The sequence below is a fragment of the Salvelinus alpinus genome, chromosome 11, assembly GCF_045679555.1.
Source record: "Salvelinus alpinus chromosome 11, SLU_Salpinus.1, whole genome shotgun sequence".
NCBI lineage: Eukaryota > Metazoa > Chordata > Actinopteri > Salmoniformes > Salmonidae > Salvelinus > Salvelinus alpinus.
In genome coordinates this window covers 40,771,693-40,786,855 of record NC_092096.1, presented here as the reverse complement: position 1 = coordinate 40,786,855, position 15,163 = coordinate 40,771,693, and the positions used below count along the sequence as shown (strand labels likewise).

The 15,163-nt window shown below is 45.0% G+C and overlaps 1 protein-coding gene across 5 annotated transcripts in view; it reads left to right on the top strand.

Moving 5' to 3' along the window:
• LOC139534163 (ras association domain-containing protein 3-like) overlaps window positions 1–15,163 on the top strand; it is a 56,046-nt gene that overhangs the window by 34,325 nt on the left and 6,558 nt on the right. For all 5 annotated transcript variants that reach the window (XM_071333000.1, XM_071333002.1, XM_071333003.1 and 2 more), the window contains one exon: window positions 14,723–14,830. In XM_071333000.1, coding sequence (XP_071189101.1) covers window positions 14,723–14,830 — 108 coding nt within the window. The remainder of the gene's footprint in view (window positions 1–14,722; window positions 14,831–15,163) is intronic.

Sequence of the window (15,163 nt, the reverse complement as noted above, 5' to 3'; positions counted from 1 at the left end):
GAGAACATGCCAACAGCATGGAGTGAATTGGATCTCGTAGCTACTTGCTAGCTATACCCATTGACATGTGTACATTTAAATACATACAGTGTATCGGCTGCTCAATCATGTCACTTGTAGGTCCATGTAAGAGGAAGTGTAACAGGATGTCTTGGAGAGATGCGATTGAAGTTGCTCGGCCAGAGTGTTGTGGAAACCCATTCTTTACTGTGGGCCTAATGTGTTTATTGTGTTGTTGGTTGCTATCCCAGCACTCTCAATACACACTGGCATGGGTGTTCCAGCCCTCACAACATACTGAACACCATTTGCCTAATTCAAATCAAATTTTATTTATCACACACGCCGAATACAATACCGTGAAACGCTTACAAGTTCTTAACCAACAATGCAGTTTTAAGAAAACAAGTGTTAAGAAAATATTTACACAACAATAATGAGGCTATATACAGGGGGTACTGGTATTGAGTCGATGTGTGGGGGTACAGGTTAGTCAAAGTAATATCTGGTAGTGGTGCCCTTGACTGGTGTGTTTGGACCATGATAGTTTGTTGGTGATATAGACACCAAGGAACTTGAAGCTCTCATCTGCTCTACTAAGCCTCGTCAATGTGAACGGGGGCATTTTCTGTAGTCCACGGTCAGCTCCTTTGTCTTATGTTGAGGGAGAGGTTGTTGTCCTAGCACCACACTGCCAGGTCTCTGACAACCTCCCTATAGTCTGTCTCATCGTTGTCTGTGATCAGGCCTACCACCGTTGTCGCCAGCAAGCGTAATGATGGTGTTGGAGTTGTGCTTGGCCACGCAGTCGTGGGTGAACCGGGAGTACAGGAGGGGACTAAGCACACACCTGAGGGACCCCCGTGTTGTTGCCTACCCTTACCACCTGGGGGCTGCCCGTCAGGAAGTCCAGGATCCAGTTGCAGAGGGAGGTGTTTAGTCCCAGGGTCCTTAGCTTATTGATGAGCTTCGTGGGCACTGTGGGGTTGAACGCTGAGCGGTAGACAATGTATAGCATTCTCACATAGGTGTTCCTTTTGTTCAGGTGGGAAAGGGCAGTGTGGAGTGCAATAGAGATTGCGTCATCTGTGGATCTGTTGGGGCGGTATGCGAATTGGAGTAGGTCTAGGGTTTCCGGGATGATGGTGTTGATGTGAGGCATGACCAGCCTTTCAAAGCACTTCATGGCTGCAGACGTGAGTGCTACGGGGCGGTACTCATTTAGGCAGGTTACCTTTGCTTTCTTGGGCACAGGGACTAATTATGCCTATGGATTGTGACATTGTAAAACAACAGGTAAAGGTGCAATTACTGGTGTCTTCACTGAGCCTTATTATTTTTCTCTGGGTTTTAGTCACCGCCCCGCTATGGCTGGCTGCTACAGTCACCGCCCCGCTATGACTGGCTGCTACAGTCATCGCCCCGCTATGGCTGGCTGCTACAGTCACCGCCCCGCTATGGCTGGCTGCTACAGACACCGCCCCGCTATGGCTGGCTGCTACAGACACCGCCCCGCTATGGCTGGCTGCTACAGTCACCGCCCCGCTATGGCTGGCTGCTACAGTCACCGCCCCGCTATGGCTGGCTGCTACAGTCACCGCCCCGCTATGGCTGGCTGCTACAGTCACCGCCCCGCTATGGCTGGCTGCTACAGTCACCGCCCCGCTATGGCTGGCTGCTACAGTCACCGCCCCGCTATGGCTGGCTGCTACAGTCACCGCCCCGCTATGGCTGGCTGCTACAGTCACCGCCCCGCTATGGCTGGCTGCTACAGTCACCGCCCCGCTATGGCTGGCTGCTACAGTCACCGCCCCGCTATGGCTGGCTGCTACAGTCACCGCCCCGCTATGGCTGGCTGCTACAGTCACTGCACTGTGTGGCTATGGCTGCTGGTCTCTGCCCTGGCTAGTACTGTAGCTGTGTCTGTGATTTTAGTGAAGGATTTGTCTACGGCTCCTGTCGGCACAGTCCTCTGCATCAGCCAAACCATTCATATCACACTCCATTGTGCCAGAGATGGGTCTGTTCAGGTTTCTATTGGTGCTTAGAGGTGACTGAGCCTCAGGGGTCTGTGACCTGTCATGTCCAATTTGTATGGGTTTATTCATGGTAGGAAAAGCAACCACACACCCCCGTCCCATTCCCTGACAGAGAGCGTGGACAGGTTGGTAAGTGTGGCTTTGTAACCCTATAGAGCCTCTGTGTGCTGTGTTTCTGCACCTGGTTAGTGCCTGACTATGGTCTAAACATGCATTAATGAGTTACACAACCCCGCTATCATGTGTTCTTATTTCTATTTTGAATGGATTTAATTCAGCACTTATTCAGTTTTGAACATGCTCATGGTAAAACGCGGCTACTGTGTTTCTCGGAACAGGGCCGCTATAGTTGTAGTAGGCTACTGGCGCTTATCTGTCTAATGTCTCTCACGCTCACACACACAAACAGACAGGCTGAGTTAATTATTGTCACAGGAGAGTAGCCTATAGTTAATGCCGGTTAGCTAGCTGCCTTTAGGCCAATATTATTAACAGACCTTCAGTTTCACTATGAGAGGCTTGTCAATGTCTCAACTCTCCATACTCCAGTTTGAGAGCCTTTCATCAACGTTGATTTAAAGTAGTGCAGTTTTGATCGTCAGAGTTTAGTCTACAGTTATAGTGTTAGCCTGTTTTGACTGGCTTGGAACTGTTAGTACAGTAGCTTCCCAGAGGTTGTGTTTGATGTGACCGTCTGTACCTTGCAGCCAATGACCTTCAATTCATTTTTCATGCCGACTGAGTGGTCTAGCCTAGCGTGTTGTTGCTCTTGTTACGCTCTCTACAGAATGGTTCCAGTCTGTCTTTGCTAAGTGCGGGTTACAGACATGATAGAGAGTGGGCCAATGCTACTCCCCATAGACTAGTTCTACAGGCTAGCTCCCTGCCGCTTCATACCTCCGTGCCAGTTTTTATGGTAGATACTGTATGAGTGTTAGTCAGACAAGTCTACTTCCTCCCCGAGTGAACCACATAGTATCACATCTGCTCAGTCTTCCCCATATTTCACATTCTGCTCTCTTGTGTGTTCTATTGTATTCCTGTCTCTTGCCACAGACACACCTGTTTTTCATCCCTCTTTGTTATCCTCATTGTGTTGGTCTATAGGAATGTTTTCCACGTTACTGTAATTAGACCTGTCTGAAGCCAAGCCTGTTTTGTCTCTGATGGAGATCCACTCTAGAGCGAGAAGTGGATCAGGAAGACAGAGGAACAGTGCTGGGCCTAGTGCTATTTGTTACACTGTATTCCCTATGTGTCTCCTATTGCGCCATGTCATAGGCCTAGGCTACATACTATAGCGAGTGTGTATTGTGTGGGCCTCTCACATTAGGTTAACAACAAGCTGACCCAGCACAGTGGTTTGAGGCATGATGAATCCTCCCCAGGCAGTTAATGTGAACTGTCAATCATCCCTGTCTCCCTAGGTAACAGGCCTGTGTGTGTCTTGGGGCTGTAGTGCAGAGTCCAGGTTTCCACAGAGCCAGCTACTAAAACTCAACAGTGGAAGTCTGGGTTATTGTTGACCTGGGTTCTCAAAGGACTGGTGTCTTTCAGTGCTGTGAAATGTTCTATTGCCTCACACTCTAACATAGCTACTGAAGAACAGGGAAGTCTGCCTTTTCATAATGTCACATCTCACCACCCCATGCTTACTCCCCATTGTTGAAAAACACACACAGAGTTGGGTAACAGTGGCTGATCAGATGAAGAGATTGGGGAGGATGGGGTGTGGTAAAAAGCCTGAGGGGCTGAGAGGCGTGACGAAGTACAACAGTCTTGTTATTGGACCACAGTGATGTAATGTCTTTATTACAGGCCTAGGCTACGTGCTGCAGTAATGACACCTGTCTTCCCAGGCAGTCGTACTCCGCACACTGATATTAAGCCTATATTTCAGGAGTCTTAGAAAACCAATAACTGTGCTGGAACATCCTGGCAAGAAGCCAGCTCTTTTAAACCCCACCTCTTTAAGGAATACCTAGGATAGGATAAAGTAATCCTTCTAACCCCCCCCCTTAAAAGAGTTAGATGCACTATTGTAAAGTGGTTGTTCCACTGGATATCATAAGGTGAATGCACCAATTTGTAAGTCGCTCTGGATAAGAGCGTCTGCTAAATGACTTAAATGTAATGTAAATGTAAGCCACTTGGGGTTGAGGGGTGAAGAGTTGCACTGTCTTGTGTGGTGAAGCTATACAGCCGTGTTGACGGAGGACTGTACTTGGGCTGACCCCCTTTAGTCGACTGGTCGATTGTTTGGACAATAAGCTTTTGGTCGGCCTAGAGTTATTTTCTTTAGTTGCTGTTACAACAACTAAAACGTCTTGATTGACGCCTGTCTGTGGACTAATCCATTGCGGAGAACGCGCCAATGGCTCACCAGTAGTACATTACAGTTAATTCCCATATTTTCATATCTACAAGGTTTGTTTGGTTACTGTCATTTTTGTTAATGCGTTCAATATATATTATTAGTCTTGTACAGTTTTCATTGTCGGAGTGGACACATTGTTTGCAGAGCGCACAACCTAGGCTACACTTGTGAGAAACAAGTTTTGGTTTGTTTCATTCCATTTACGAGTTATCAATATATTCATTGTTTTGTTTGGAGCGCTCCTGTCAATGTTGAGTAAGGACGCGCATCTGATTACGCGTAGAAGTAGGCCTTGGCTACCTGGCCTGCGTGCAAATGTAGGGGATCTGATCATATTTCTGATTTGTCTTAAGCTCCACGGCTCAGTAGTGGTGGTGAGTTATCAAATGAATTGTTTTTTCACCTCAAAGGTCAAGTAAACAAAGTCTGTTTTTACATCCATTGAGAAAGGCTGCATTGAGGAACTATTGTCAGTTTGAAAAATCTTTCCATCTCTCTCCCTCAGCTTGGGGGGGAAATAAAACAAAATCATGCTCTTATCCAGTGGAAACTTCATAAAATAGGCCTACCTGATTACTTCTTATCCCTTGCGCAAATAGGCTACAGATGTGTCTGTCTGGTGCTCACTGGTGTGGGATAACTCTGAGGGCCCAGAATATTTTACACGATGCTGCAAGTTTGTTAGCACCAGCTTCCTGCATTTTTATCGGGATATTTTCTACCTGCAGGCTGCAATATTTTGAATTTTTGGGCTTTATGTAGTCTATTTTTACAAAGTTGGCAATAGAAGTTACTTTTAGATTCATATAGATACAAAGACTTTATTATAAAATAAGTTACTGTAATCAAAAAAAGAATCGTGGTCGACCAAGAGTCATCCTGTTCTTTCGACCAATCGATTGGTCAATGTTTAAATGTATTGTTCCATATATAGACACACTCTGTTTGAATAAAACCAACTGCAAGTGCACTGAGCTTGTCTGTTTGATTAAATAATAAAGAACCACAAATGACTCTGAGCCCGATGGTCAAACTGTGTTAAAAAAAAGACAGCGAGTGCCTGTGACTGGTGCATGTTGTCTCGCTCTCCTCCCTACTGCAGTGAAAAGGCACCACAGCACAGCAAGTGTTTATTCCGCTGTTCTGTTACCAGAATCCCCAATTTGTTTAGAAAAAACGTTCCATTAACCCTTGCTCTCTTTACGTAAAACATGTAAGCATTGCATGCATGTGACCAATAGGGCCTGACCAATAGCCTATCAAAAGATTCTGTGAAATTGCTGTGAAACATTTTGCACTTGCATGAGGCTTGGCGCTCACGGAATCAGTAGGCTAATAAACAAACACTCAAACAGGCAACAGAAGCAAGCTAGGTCTTATTTCTGTAGATGAACAGTACCAGTCAAAAGTTTGGACCCCTTATCAAAACTGTCATCAAGGCAAAGGGTGGCTACTTTGAAGAATCTAATATAAAAACAAGTCTAATTTTACAACACTCTTTTGGTTACTACATGATTCCATGTGTTCTCATAGTTTTGATGTCTTCACTATTATTCTACAATGTAGAAAATAGTAAAAATAAAAACCCTTGAATGAGTAGGGCTTTTTACTGGTACTGTATATGTGGATGACTTATAAAAAGATAGACACATTTTAACAGTTACACTGTTGATTATAGACCTAATTAAGTTGGTTTGCGCTCTCAATTTTCTTAGACAATTAGGCTAAGCCGCATTCGCACGGGACTAGTATTACCAGAGAACGTTGGTTATGTAATTATTAACCCAAAATGTCTGTTATTCCACAGGATGATTCTGACTGGAATCGTTTTTTCTAAACTGCCCCCTCACATTCTTTCTTCCAATGTACTGTTTTTTTGTTGTTTTTTTAGGGGCAAAGATATTCAACAAGTCCAGGCGATAACAGGACTACACTGTTAACTCGAGCTTGGTTCCCAAGTTTCTAAACCATACCAAACCATCATTGGTACAGTGTCGCCATAATATTTGAATTGAGGAAGTGCGATCATAATCATTAGGATATTTCAGCAATTCGCAGTAGACGTCCTAAATGCCCCCCAGCCTTCAGATGTGCGCTAAACAGTGCATTTGCACTTGAGATGCGTTTTAAGGCTATGGATACAAATGTGAACTTTATCATTTCCAAACGTTTAGGTCAGTTATATGCTGCTTTGCGGTCTATTAACAGCAAGGGTTACATTAAATAGCTGTAATATTTCTTTACTGATGCATTTGGCAATATTCAAATCATACAACGTATGAACAAAAACATTCACTGTGAAAGCTGATACACCTAGACCCTTCATATATAGGCTATGCTTCGTTCAATTGATCAAATCAGTTAATGTTTTCTTGCTCAAACGGCGAGCAACAGCTGTCAAACTCAGACATTTCTCTCAAAACACAGGGATGTTTATTCGCGTGGGACTAGTATTCTCAGAGGACCTTGGAGTTTGCCAAAATACAGTAGGGTATTCCTGCAGGAATTGTTACACTCCTGCCATGTACAAATTACTGACATGGCAGATTCAGATGGGACCAAAATTACTGATGTGGTGGTTTGTGCATGTGCACATAATTACTTACCCGACCACCCCCAGTAAAACTAATCCTATCCGAATAGGGCTTAAGGCAAGGGCTGTTTTTTCATCTCTTCTGCCTCCGTTGCATTGTTCTCAATCCCAATATGCTGGTAAAATTTGATATTATGCACATAGCAACATAGGGAAAGGTGCCAATTCTACAGCCCACTAAATTGTTTCAGAACAGCGGACAGCAACCGTATCCAACGCGGGATAAAGCACGTGTTATAAAATATTATATAAATGTTGCACCATTATATTTCCATAATATAACCGTATACAATTTCCATATCACAAGTCTTAGTGATGGACTCTGCCTTCCCGTGGCCTCCAATGGATTAGTCCACTGAGACAGGTGCGAATCAGACAGGTGTCTTGTGCACCACGACATTTGTTTTTTTGCGACTGCTCGACTAAAGAAATCTTGGTCGACCGAACAATTGACCAGTCAACTAAATGGTGTCAGCCCTAGTGTGGGGAAAAAAATACCACTTTTTAAAAATTTCAACCAGTCGATTGGTTGAAATAATAGTCGACCAAGATTTTTGTTGTCGGGAACAGCCCTAGACGGTGGGACCAGAGGACATGGTAATACTCATCAGTTTGATAGGGAGGACCTGACTGATGTGTGGAGCACACGGATGCATGCAGACTAGAGAAACCGTGAGAGGGAGATCATCAAGAAATGGCCCACAAAAAAGCACGAGCCTAGGGTCTGTCCCTCAGTCATCGTCAATTCCCTGTCCTCTGACTTGTCCCTCAGTCATCGTCAATTCCTTGTCCTCTGACTAGGGCTTGGAATTGCCACGTACCTCACGATACGATATCACGATGCTTAGGTGGTGATACGATATGTATTCCGATTCAATAGTGTGATTTTTATTTTCTTGCGTTTCACTGTTTCTAAAATATTGCTCAACATATGTCTGTGACAGAGGGACAAGCGAAAGCCGTGATGAGTTTTGATCATTCATGGAAATAAAACGACTTAAAGCTAATTGGCTCCCTATTTTTTAAAAGACGGAGAACAATTAAAGAAGAACAAATACTGGACTCTGCATGTACAGCCAACTAGGCCAAAAATATTGTAATCTCGTCAAAACAATATATCGTCCCCAAAAAATCCTGATATGTAACTCTCACTTTTTTCTTAGCCCCCCCTTCACTACCTCAGACCCCTCTCTCTCATATGTTTGACTTGGTGTGGAGCAGTAGACTAGTACAGTAGACTACACAGGAAGCGCAGACTAGGAGAAACCGGCACATCCCAAGTTTCATATTTTACAATCTTCAGTGTTTTCATACCTCAGCTAGATAGAAATCTCCACAGACCCCCTATCAGCAGTGTGCGTTCCAGGCCAGCAGCCCAGGGGTCTGTGGGAAGAGTCAGCAGTTCTGCCGGGATGGTTTCCATTCCTCTTTTCTTTTTGTTCAGCCCAGAGTTTGTGTTCAGCTCAGTATTTTTTTGTTTTGTGTGTTCAGCAGAGTGTTTCAGCCCTGACCTCCTTACTCCTCCTAAGTAAAGCCACTTTCAGTTATGCGAGTCCATCGACACCACAGGAGGCAGGATGGACTCGCTCACTCTGTCACCCTCTCACTCTGAGCCCACTGAGCAGGAATTCACTTCTGTTCTACCCAGTGGGACACTAAGGGATGGATCAAACTCTCCTGCTGCACTCATTGGAGTGGTTTAGTCTTTCCTATGCTATTCTGTGTGTTTGCATGCAGTACTGGGTTAGACTCAAGTACAGTAAATAGCTGCTGGAATCCCTCCAGGTTAAAATTAATACTGTGTGTGGTGTCAGGGAATTAGCTGTGGTTTAGTGGTAGTATAGGAGCTCTCCAAGTGGGCTTGTACTGAATGAGGTGTATGCAGTGCTTGGTTTAAGTCTACAGAACCTGCATTAGTTGAGGAATATCAATGTCTGTTATGCGGAGGAAAGGTGTGGCTGCTGTGGACTTCCCCTCTAAGCTGAAGAGGAAGTCTCACACGGAGGGGGGCGGGGGGGTAGTTGCTACAGCGCAATGGCACTGATTGAGACTGTCATCACAAAATACCATAACACATGGTCAAACTGCTCTTCCCATACCGAATCTTTATCTAGAACAAAATCCACGCCCATCCAGATGTAGATTAAGTCTGGGGTGTTTAGTCTATTTCTAGCTTTTCCTATATTTTTTGTATATTCTTTGCTTGAGAAGCATGGCTGTCTGGATCTGTCTGTCTGTAAACGGATAACATCAGCTATGTAGGTAATCTGAATTAGTCAGTCAAACCTGTTCCTCGCCTGACTGAGAGAAGCACTGGAGAAACCAGTCTGACAACACAAAGCATAGCCTAATCTCTATTCTTAGAACACGCCACACACATTACTTCACACGTTAAGCTACACCACCTCTCCTTAACCCAGCACTGAACTCATTGTAACTCTACTTACTAAGGCTTACTCTAAGCAGTCAATCCCAGAGCATCTTTACCGAACACTATCCCACGTTGCTCGGCCTACTGACTCTTCAACCTAAACTACTCCTCCTTCTTATCAGTCCTGCTCTGATACCGCTGCCACCCCAGCTAACCCTGCCTGCCTCGGGAAAAGTTGCTTAACTGCTTACTTCAATCCGAGTACAGAGGGAGAGTTTAGGCTTGTCGTTCATTTAACGGAGTCTAATCCGACTGGCATTCCTTAACCTTGATGCTGCAGTAACTACAGTGAAGGGAGTGTAGGGGTGTGTGAGTGTAGGGTGAAGATGTAAAGAGCAACAGGTTGAACTCTCAGGGAGAGTCTGTTCTGCGGTCTTTCTGCTCTCCCCCTTACCGGCTGCAGTGTAGTGGCTATAACAAACACTGTGTGGGAGTGAGAAGGCTGTTTTTTTTTTTGGGGGGGGGGCCGTTACCTCATTGGGACATTTGTTTTGCCTTTTGCCTGTCACGCTCCGTCTCACTGGTGCTCCTCTTAACCCTCTCCTGTCTGCCCCATCCTCATCTGTCTGTATGGACTCAAATACACTCTCTTTTACATACTCTGCCTCGTAACCCAAAGTAATGATACTGATGTTAGTTTGTTCAAGACCGCGGTCATGAACTGGCTCGGTGCGGAGTCATCTGATGTAGTTGATCGTGACCTCTGCGAGGTTCTGTTTGAAACCGAGGTAATCCTATAGAGCTGGTTGGAGAGGGTGAGAAGACAATTTTTTTAGCACAGTAACCAACCCAAATCTGTTCTCTCTCTGTCACACAAAACCCCAGAGTGGTCATGGCCCATGCAATAGCGGCTAGCAAGTGTTGTCATAACCATCACCAACCTTTCTCTGTGGCTACCCATAATCCCCTGGGTCTTACTGTGAGCCACCTGAATCAGCTGTGACCTGTACAACCCGGTAAAGTACTTCAGGGATGACTAGCTCTATCTGCCGTGGCTACTGTGTGTGTGTAGATAAATCGTAGTCTGTCCACCATGTAGCCATCTTATGCAACGATTTTGCCATCCCTGACAATTGCAAAGTCGTAGGTCGTAAGCAATTGTCGGTCGTCTTGACTTGTTCAGTGCAACAGGGTCTACATCTGACGATTTTAAGTACAGCTACATCCGGTCGAAGGCTCAAACCAAAATTTTGCCAGTATCAGAATTATTTTGCCTTTATCGTACAGTGCGGCTCGTAACACCAGCCAATCTTGGTGACTGACCAATAGGAACACACCCAGCACTGATTATGCACACAATAATACCATTATTGGGAGTAGTCAGAATAATATAAAAGTTTGATTTAAACATTTGCATGCTGTGCAAGAAGGATTTCCCTAATAATCCTGTTTACATGACACATCTGAAATCGGGCTACCTGATGATAAATGCACAAAATCGCCAATCAAAATAAATGTTCTACCACAGGGACAATGTTATTTTGGGGTTTTGACTTCAGACATATGACGTTTGTGAAGACTGTGCATGCTTTCAGTAAAAGACAGGACGTCAGATTGTCAGCAAAGGCCTTGCGTTATCAGTGCAGAGCCACTTTCTCCTATGCATATCAATGTTTCTGTTCGCGTTGAAGTAGGCTGTCTTGTCTGTGTAGTGCTAACTGTGCGGTTGACCTAGTAATCCTGTAGTGAGTCACTGGGCTCAACCAAGCAGCAGGTCAATGTCACCTGTTTCGGCTCATACACTGCAACCCATAGTCTCACGAACCTACTGGGTCACACCATGGGCTAGGTGGACTGGACCAACAGTTTCCTCTGGCCCATCCTACTACAGCTCCACCCAGCCCAGTTCCCAGTCTGTGAAAGACAGCTGGCTGCGGCAGGAGTCTAAACCACAGCATTAGACCACATCCATTGCCAACCGTAACAGTAAGGAGCTCTGTTCTGTTACTTTATGACCCTGTTGTCCTCTGTGGTAGGCAGTAAAAACAAGTCAACCAGAAGCACCTCCAGAAGAGCATACATAGCATACCTTTTACTGCCTTGATGTTGACATTAAAGAGAACACTAGTAGGTCAGGAATATACCCCCAGTCAGCCCGGTCGCCCTGAGGTAAATACTAGGCTATTAGAACCATACCACTCCACTATCAATGTTATTACCTAAGGTGGACTCTTCTGTGTGTGTACAAGTTGCCACCCTGGTCTCTCGTGCAGTGTGGCCTTATAAGGTGTCCAGTGCCTGCTTGGTCTTGTCAGGATACTGAGTGGGGTTTAGGTTTGTTTTTAGTAGCAAGGAGCCTTAGAGCAGAGAAGCACTATGCCCATGTAAGAACACACAGTGCTGTCTGGAGTTTAGCCCTTCAGGCACACACGGAGGATGACGTGTGTCTGCTATGACTGCATGATCCAGGGTGATATGGAGAGGAAGCTGCAGTCATGTCCATTAATAAATAATACTAACATTCAGTTATTGTTATCAACAAACTCTGAAGTCAGATCCTTCTGCTTTCTTTGAGTTTAAACTTTGTGTGTGGCGGTCACAGCCTTCAGCAGAATGACTCTCTCTGGATCTGGGGAGAACATTCATCACATAACTATGACCTCCTCTCTCCCTGGGTTGGGCCTGACGCACTTCTGTCCTATGGAGTCGTCTGTGCTGTGGTGGACCCTTGACTTGAGGGGGAGACCCAATAAGATAAAGGGTGTGTGAGATGCATGACGGTTGTATGCGTGTGATTCCAGTGTTTCCCCTAGATTATTTTCCAAAATCAACTTCTAGGGCAGGGCTATTCAACTACTAAACAAAAATATAACCGCAACATGCATCAATTTCAATGATTTTACTGAGTTACTGTTCATATAAGGAAATCAGTCAATTGAAATGCATTCATTAGACCCTAATTTATGGATTTCACATGACTGGGCAGGGGCGCAGCCAATCAGAATGAGTTTTTCCCCTCAAAAGGGCTTTATTCCAGACAGAAATAATCCTCATCAGCTCTCCGGGTGGCTGGTCTCAGATGATCCCGCAGGTGAAGAATGTTTTTTTTTTTTGTATTTCCTTTTTAACTAGGCGAGTCAGTTAAGAACAAATTCTTACTTACAATGACGCCCAAACCCGGACGACGCTGGGCCAATTCTGCGGCGCCCTACTGGACTCCCAATCACGGCCGGATGTGATATACAGCCTGAATTCGAACCAGGGACTGTAGTGAATCCTCTTGCACTGAGATGCAGTTAGACCGCTGTGCCACTCGGGAGCCCAAAGAAGCCGGATGTGGAGGTCCTGGGCTGGCACGGTTACACTTGGTCTGCGGTTGTGAGGCCGGTTTGACTTACTGCCAAATTCTCTAAAACAATGTTGGATGCGGCTTATGATAGAGAAATTAACATTAAAATCTCTGACAACAGCTCTGGTGGACATTCCTGCAGTCAGTATGCCAATTGCACACTCCCTTAAAATGGAGACATCTGTGACATTGTTGTGACAACTGCACGTTTTAGTGGCCTTTATTGTCCCCGGCACAAGGTGCACCTGTGTAATCATGCTGTTTTAATCCGCTTCTTGATATGCCACACCTGTCAAGTGGAAAAAAGCAACGCACAACCACAAATGAAGCACTTTTCTTAAATTGAAGTGTTGCCAAAAGTAATTAGGAAAGAAGTGGTGGGTGCTCAACCAACGTGAGCCAAGGTGCAACACACATTGATGCTCACTTTTTGTTTCATTTAAACAAATATTAAAAGGTTCTAAAAGTAAATAGGTCGTTTTAAAATCATCTGAAAACTAAGCATCTCAATAAATAACAAAGATGCAGTGTGTCATTAGGTAATGCAAAATTCCAGTCTGAAGGAAGTATGCTTTGAATTCATTTCCCTCAGTCATTAGGCATGTTTTTTTGTTGTCACACTCCCTTTTAATGAGTCCTTGTGTGTATGAGGGAAATAGAAGGCACGTATGTGGTCATAATATTTTGTAACTTAATCCGCTAGACTTCATATGAAGAATCAACATGCCACATAGGCGCTAGAAACCACACTATAGACAACCACCATAGTGCTAGAAACCACACTATAGACAACCACCATAGTGCTAGAAACCACACTATAGACAACCACCATAGTGCTAGAAACCACACTATAGACAACCACCATAGTGCTAGAAACCACACTATAGACAACCACCATAGTGCTAGAAACCACACTATAGACAACCACCATAGTGCTAGAAACCACACTATAGACAACCACCATAGTGCTAGAAACCACACTATAGACAACCACCATAGTGCTAGAAACCACACTAGACAACCACCATAGTGCTAGAAACCACACTATAGACAACCACCATAGCGCTAGAAACCACACTATAGACAACCACCATAGTGCTAGAAACCACACTAGACAACCACCATAGTGCTAGAAACCACACTATAGACAACCACCATAGTGCTAGAAACCACACTATAGACAACCACCATAGCGCTAGAAACCACACTATAGACAACCACCATAGTGCTAGAAACCACACTATAGACAACCACCATAGTGCTAGAAACCACACTATAGACAACCACCGTAGCGCTAGAAACCACACTAGACAACCACCGTAGTGCTAGAAACCACACTATAGACAACCACCGTAGTGCTAGAAACCACACTATAGACAACCACCATAGCGCTAGAAACCACACTATAGACAACCACCATAGCGCTAGAAACCACACTATAGACAACCACCATAGTGCTAGAAACCACACTATAGACAACCACCATAGTGCTAGAAACCACACTATAGACAACCACCATAGCGCTAGAAACCACACTATAGACAACCACCATAGCGCTAGAAACCACACTATAGACAACCACCGTAGCGCTAGAAACCACACTATAGACAACCACCGTAGCGCTAGAAACCACACTATAGACAACCACCGTAGCGCTAGAAACCACACTATAGACAACCACCATAGCGCTAGAAACCACACTATAGACAACCACCATAGCGCTAGAAACCACACTATAGACAACCACCAAAGTGCTTGTCGTTTTGGAACTGAACGTCCGATATTGGCATCTATTTGGCCTTGGCCCCGCCAGTTGAATATCCCTGATCTAGGGCCTCCAAATGAAGGTCAGGACAACACTGTTGCAGGCCCAGGGCTGGAGGCCTGTCAGTGTGTATGCTCTTTGTCGATCTGTATCAGCTGATCTTTACCAATCTCTTCAGGCCATAACATATGTAATAACACCACTTAACGCTCTGTTTCTGTCTATCAGGATGTGGAGCAGGAAAGGGAGTTACGGACTCATCTCAGCAGAGAGGAGATCAGACAGAAGGTCGAGCTGTACAACTCCTCCTCCAAGGACCACCTCAAAATGACCCTGGTAAGTGACCTCTAACCCTTAACCCAACTCCTCCATCAGACATTAGGCTACCTCAGTTTATTGTCCCTTCTGACCTAGCTTCCCACTTTTGACCCCTCATCCCTAAACGAACTTGTATGACCGTCAGGCTCTGATGGTTATCTCTGCCACGAGTGTGTGCGTGGGTCTGGCAGCCCTCAGAGCTGATCTGTAAAGGCTCATTCAGCGCTCACGTGTTGTGTGTTATCTATCCCCTCCTGATCCACAAGAGACGTGACACACACGTTTGCTTGCTGCATGCTTCCACCGCATCTCTCCTTCCTCTGTTTACTAGGGCATGATGGTGGCACTCAA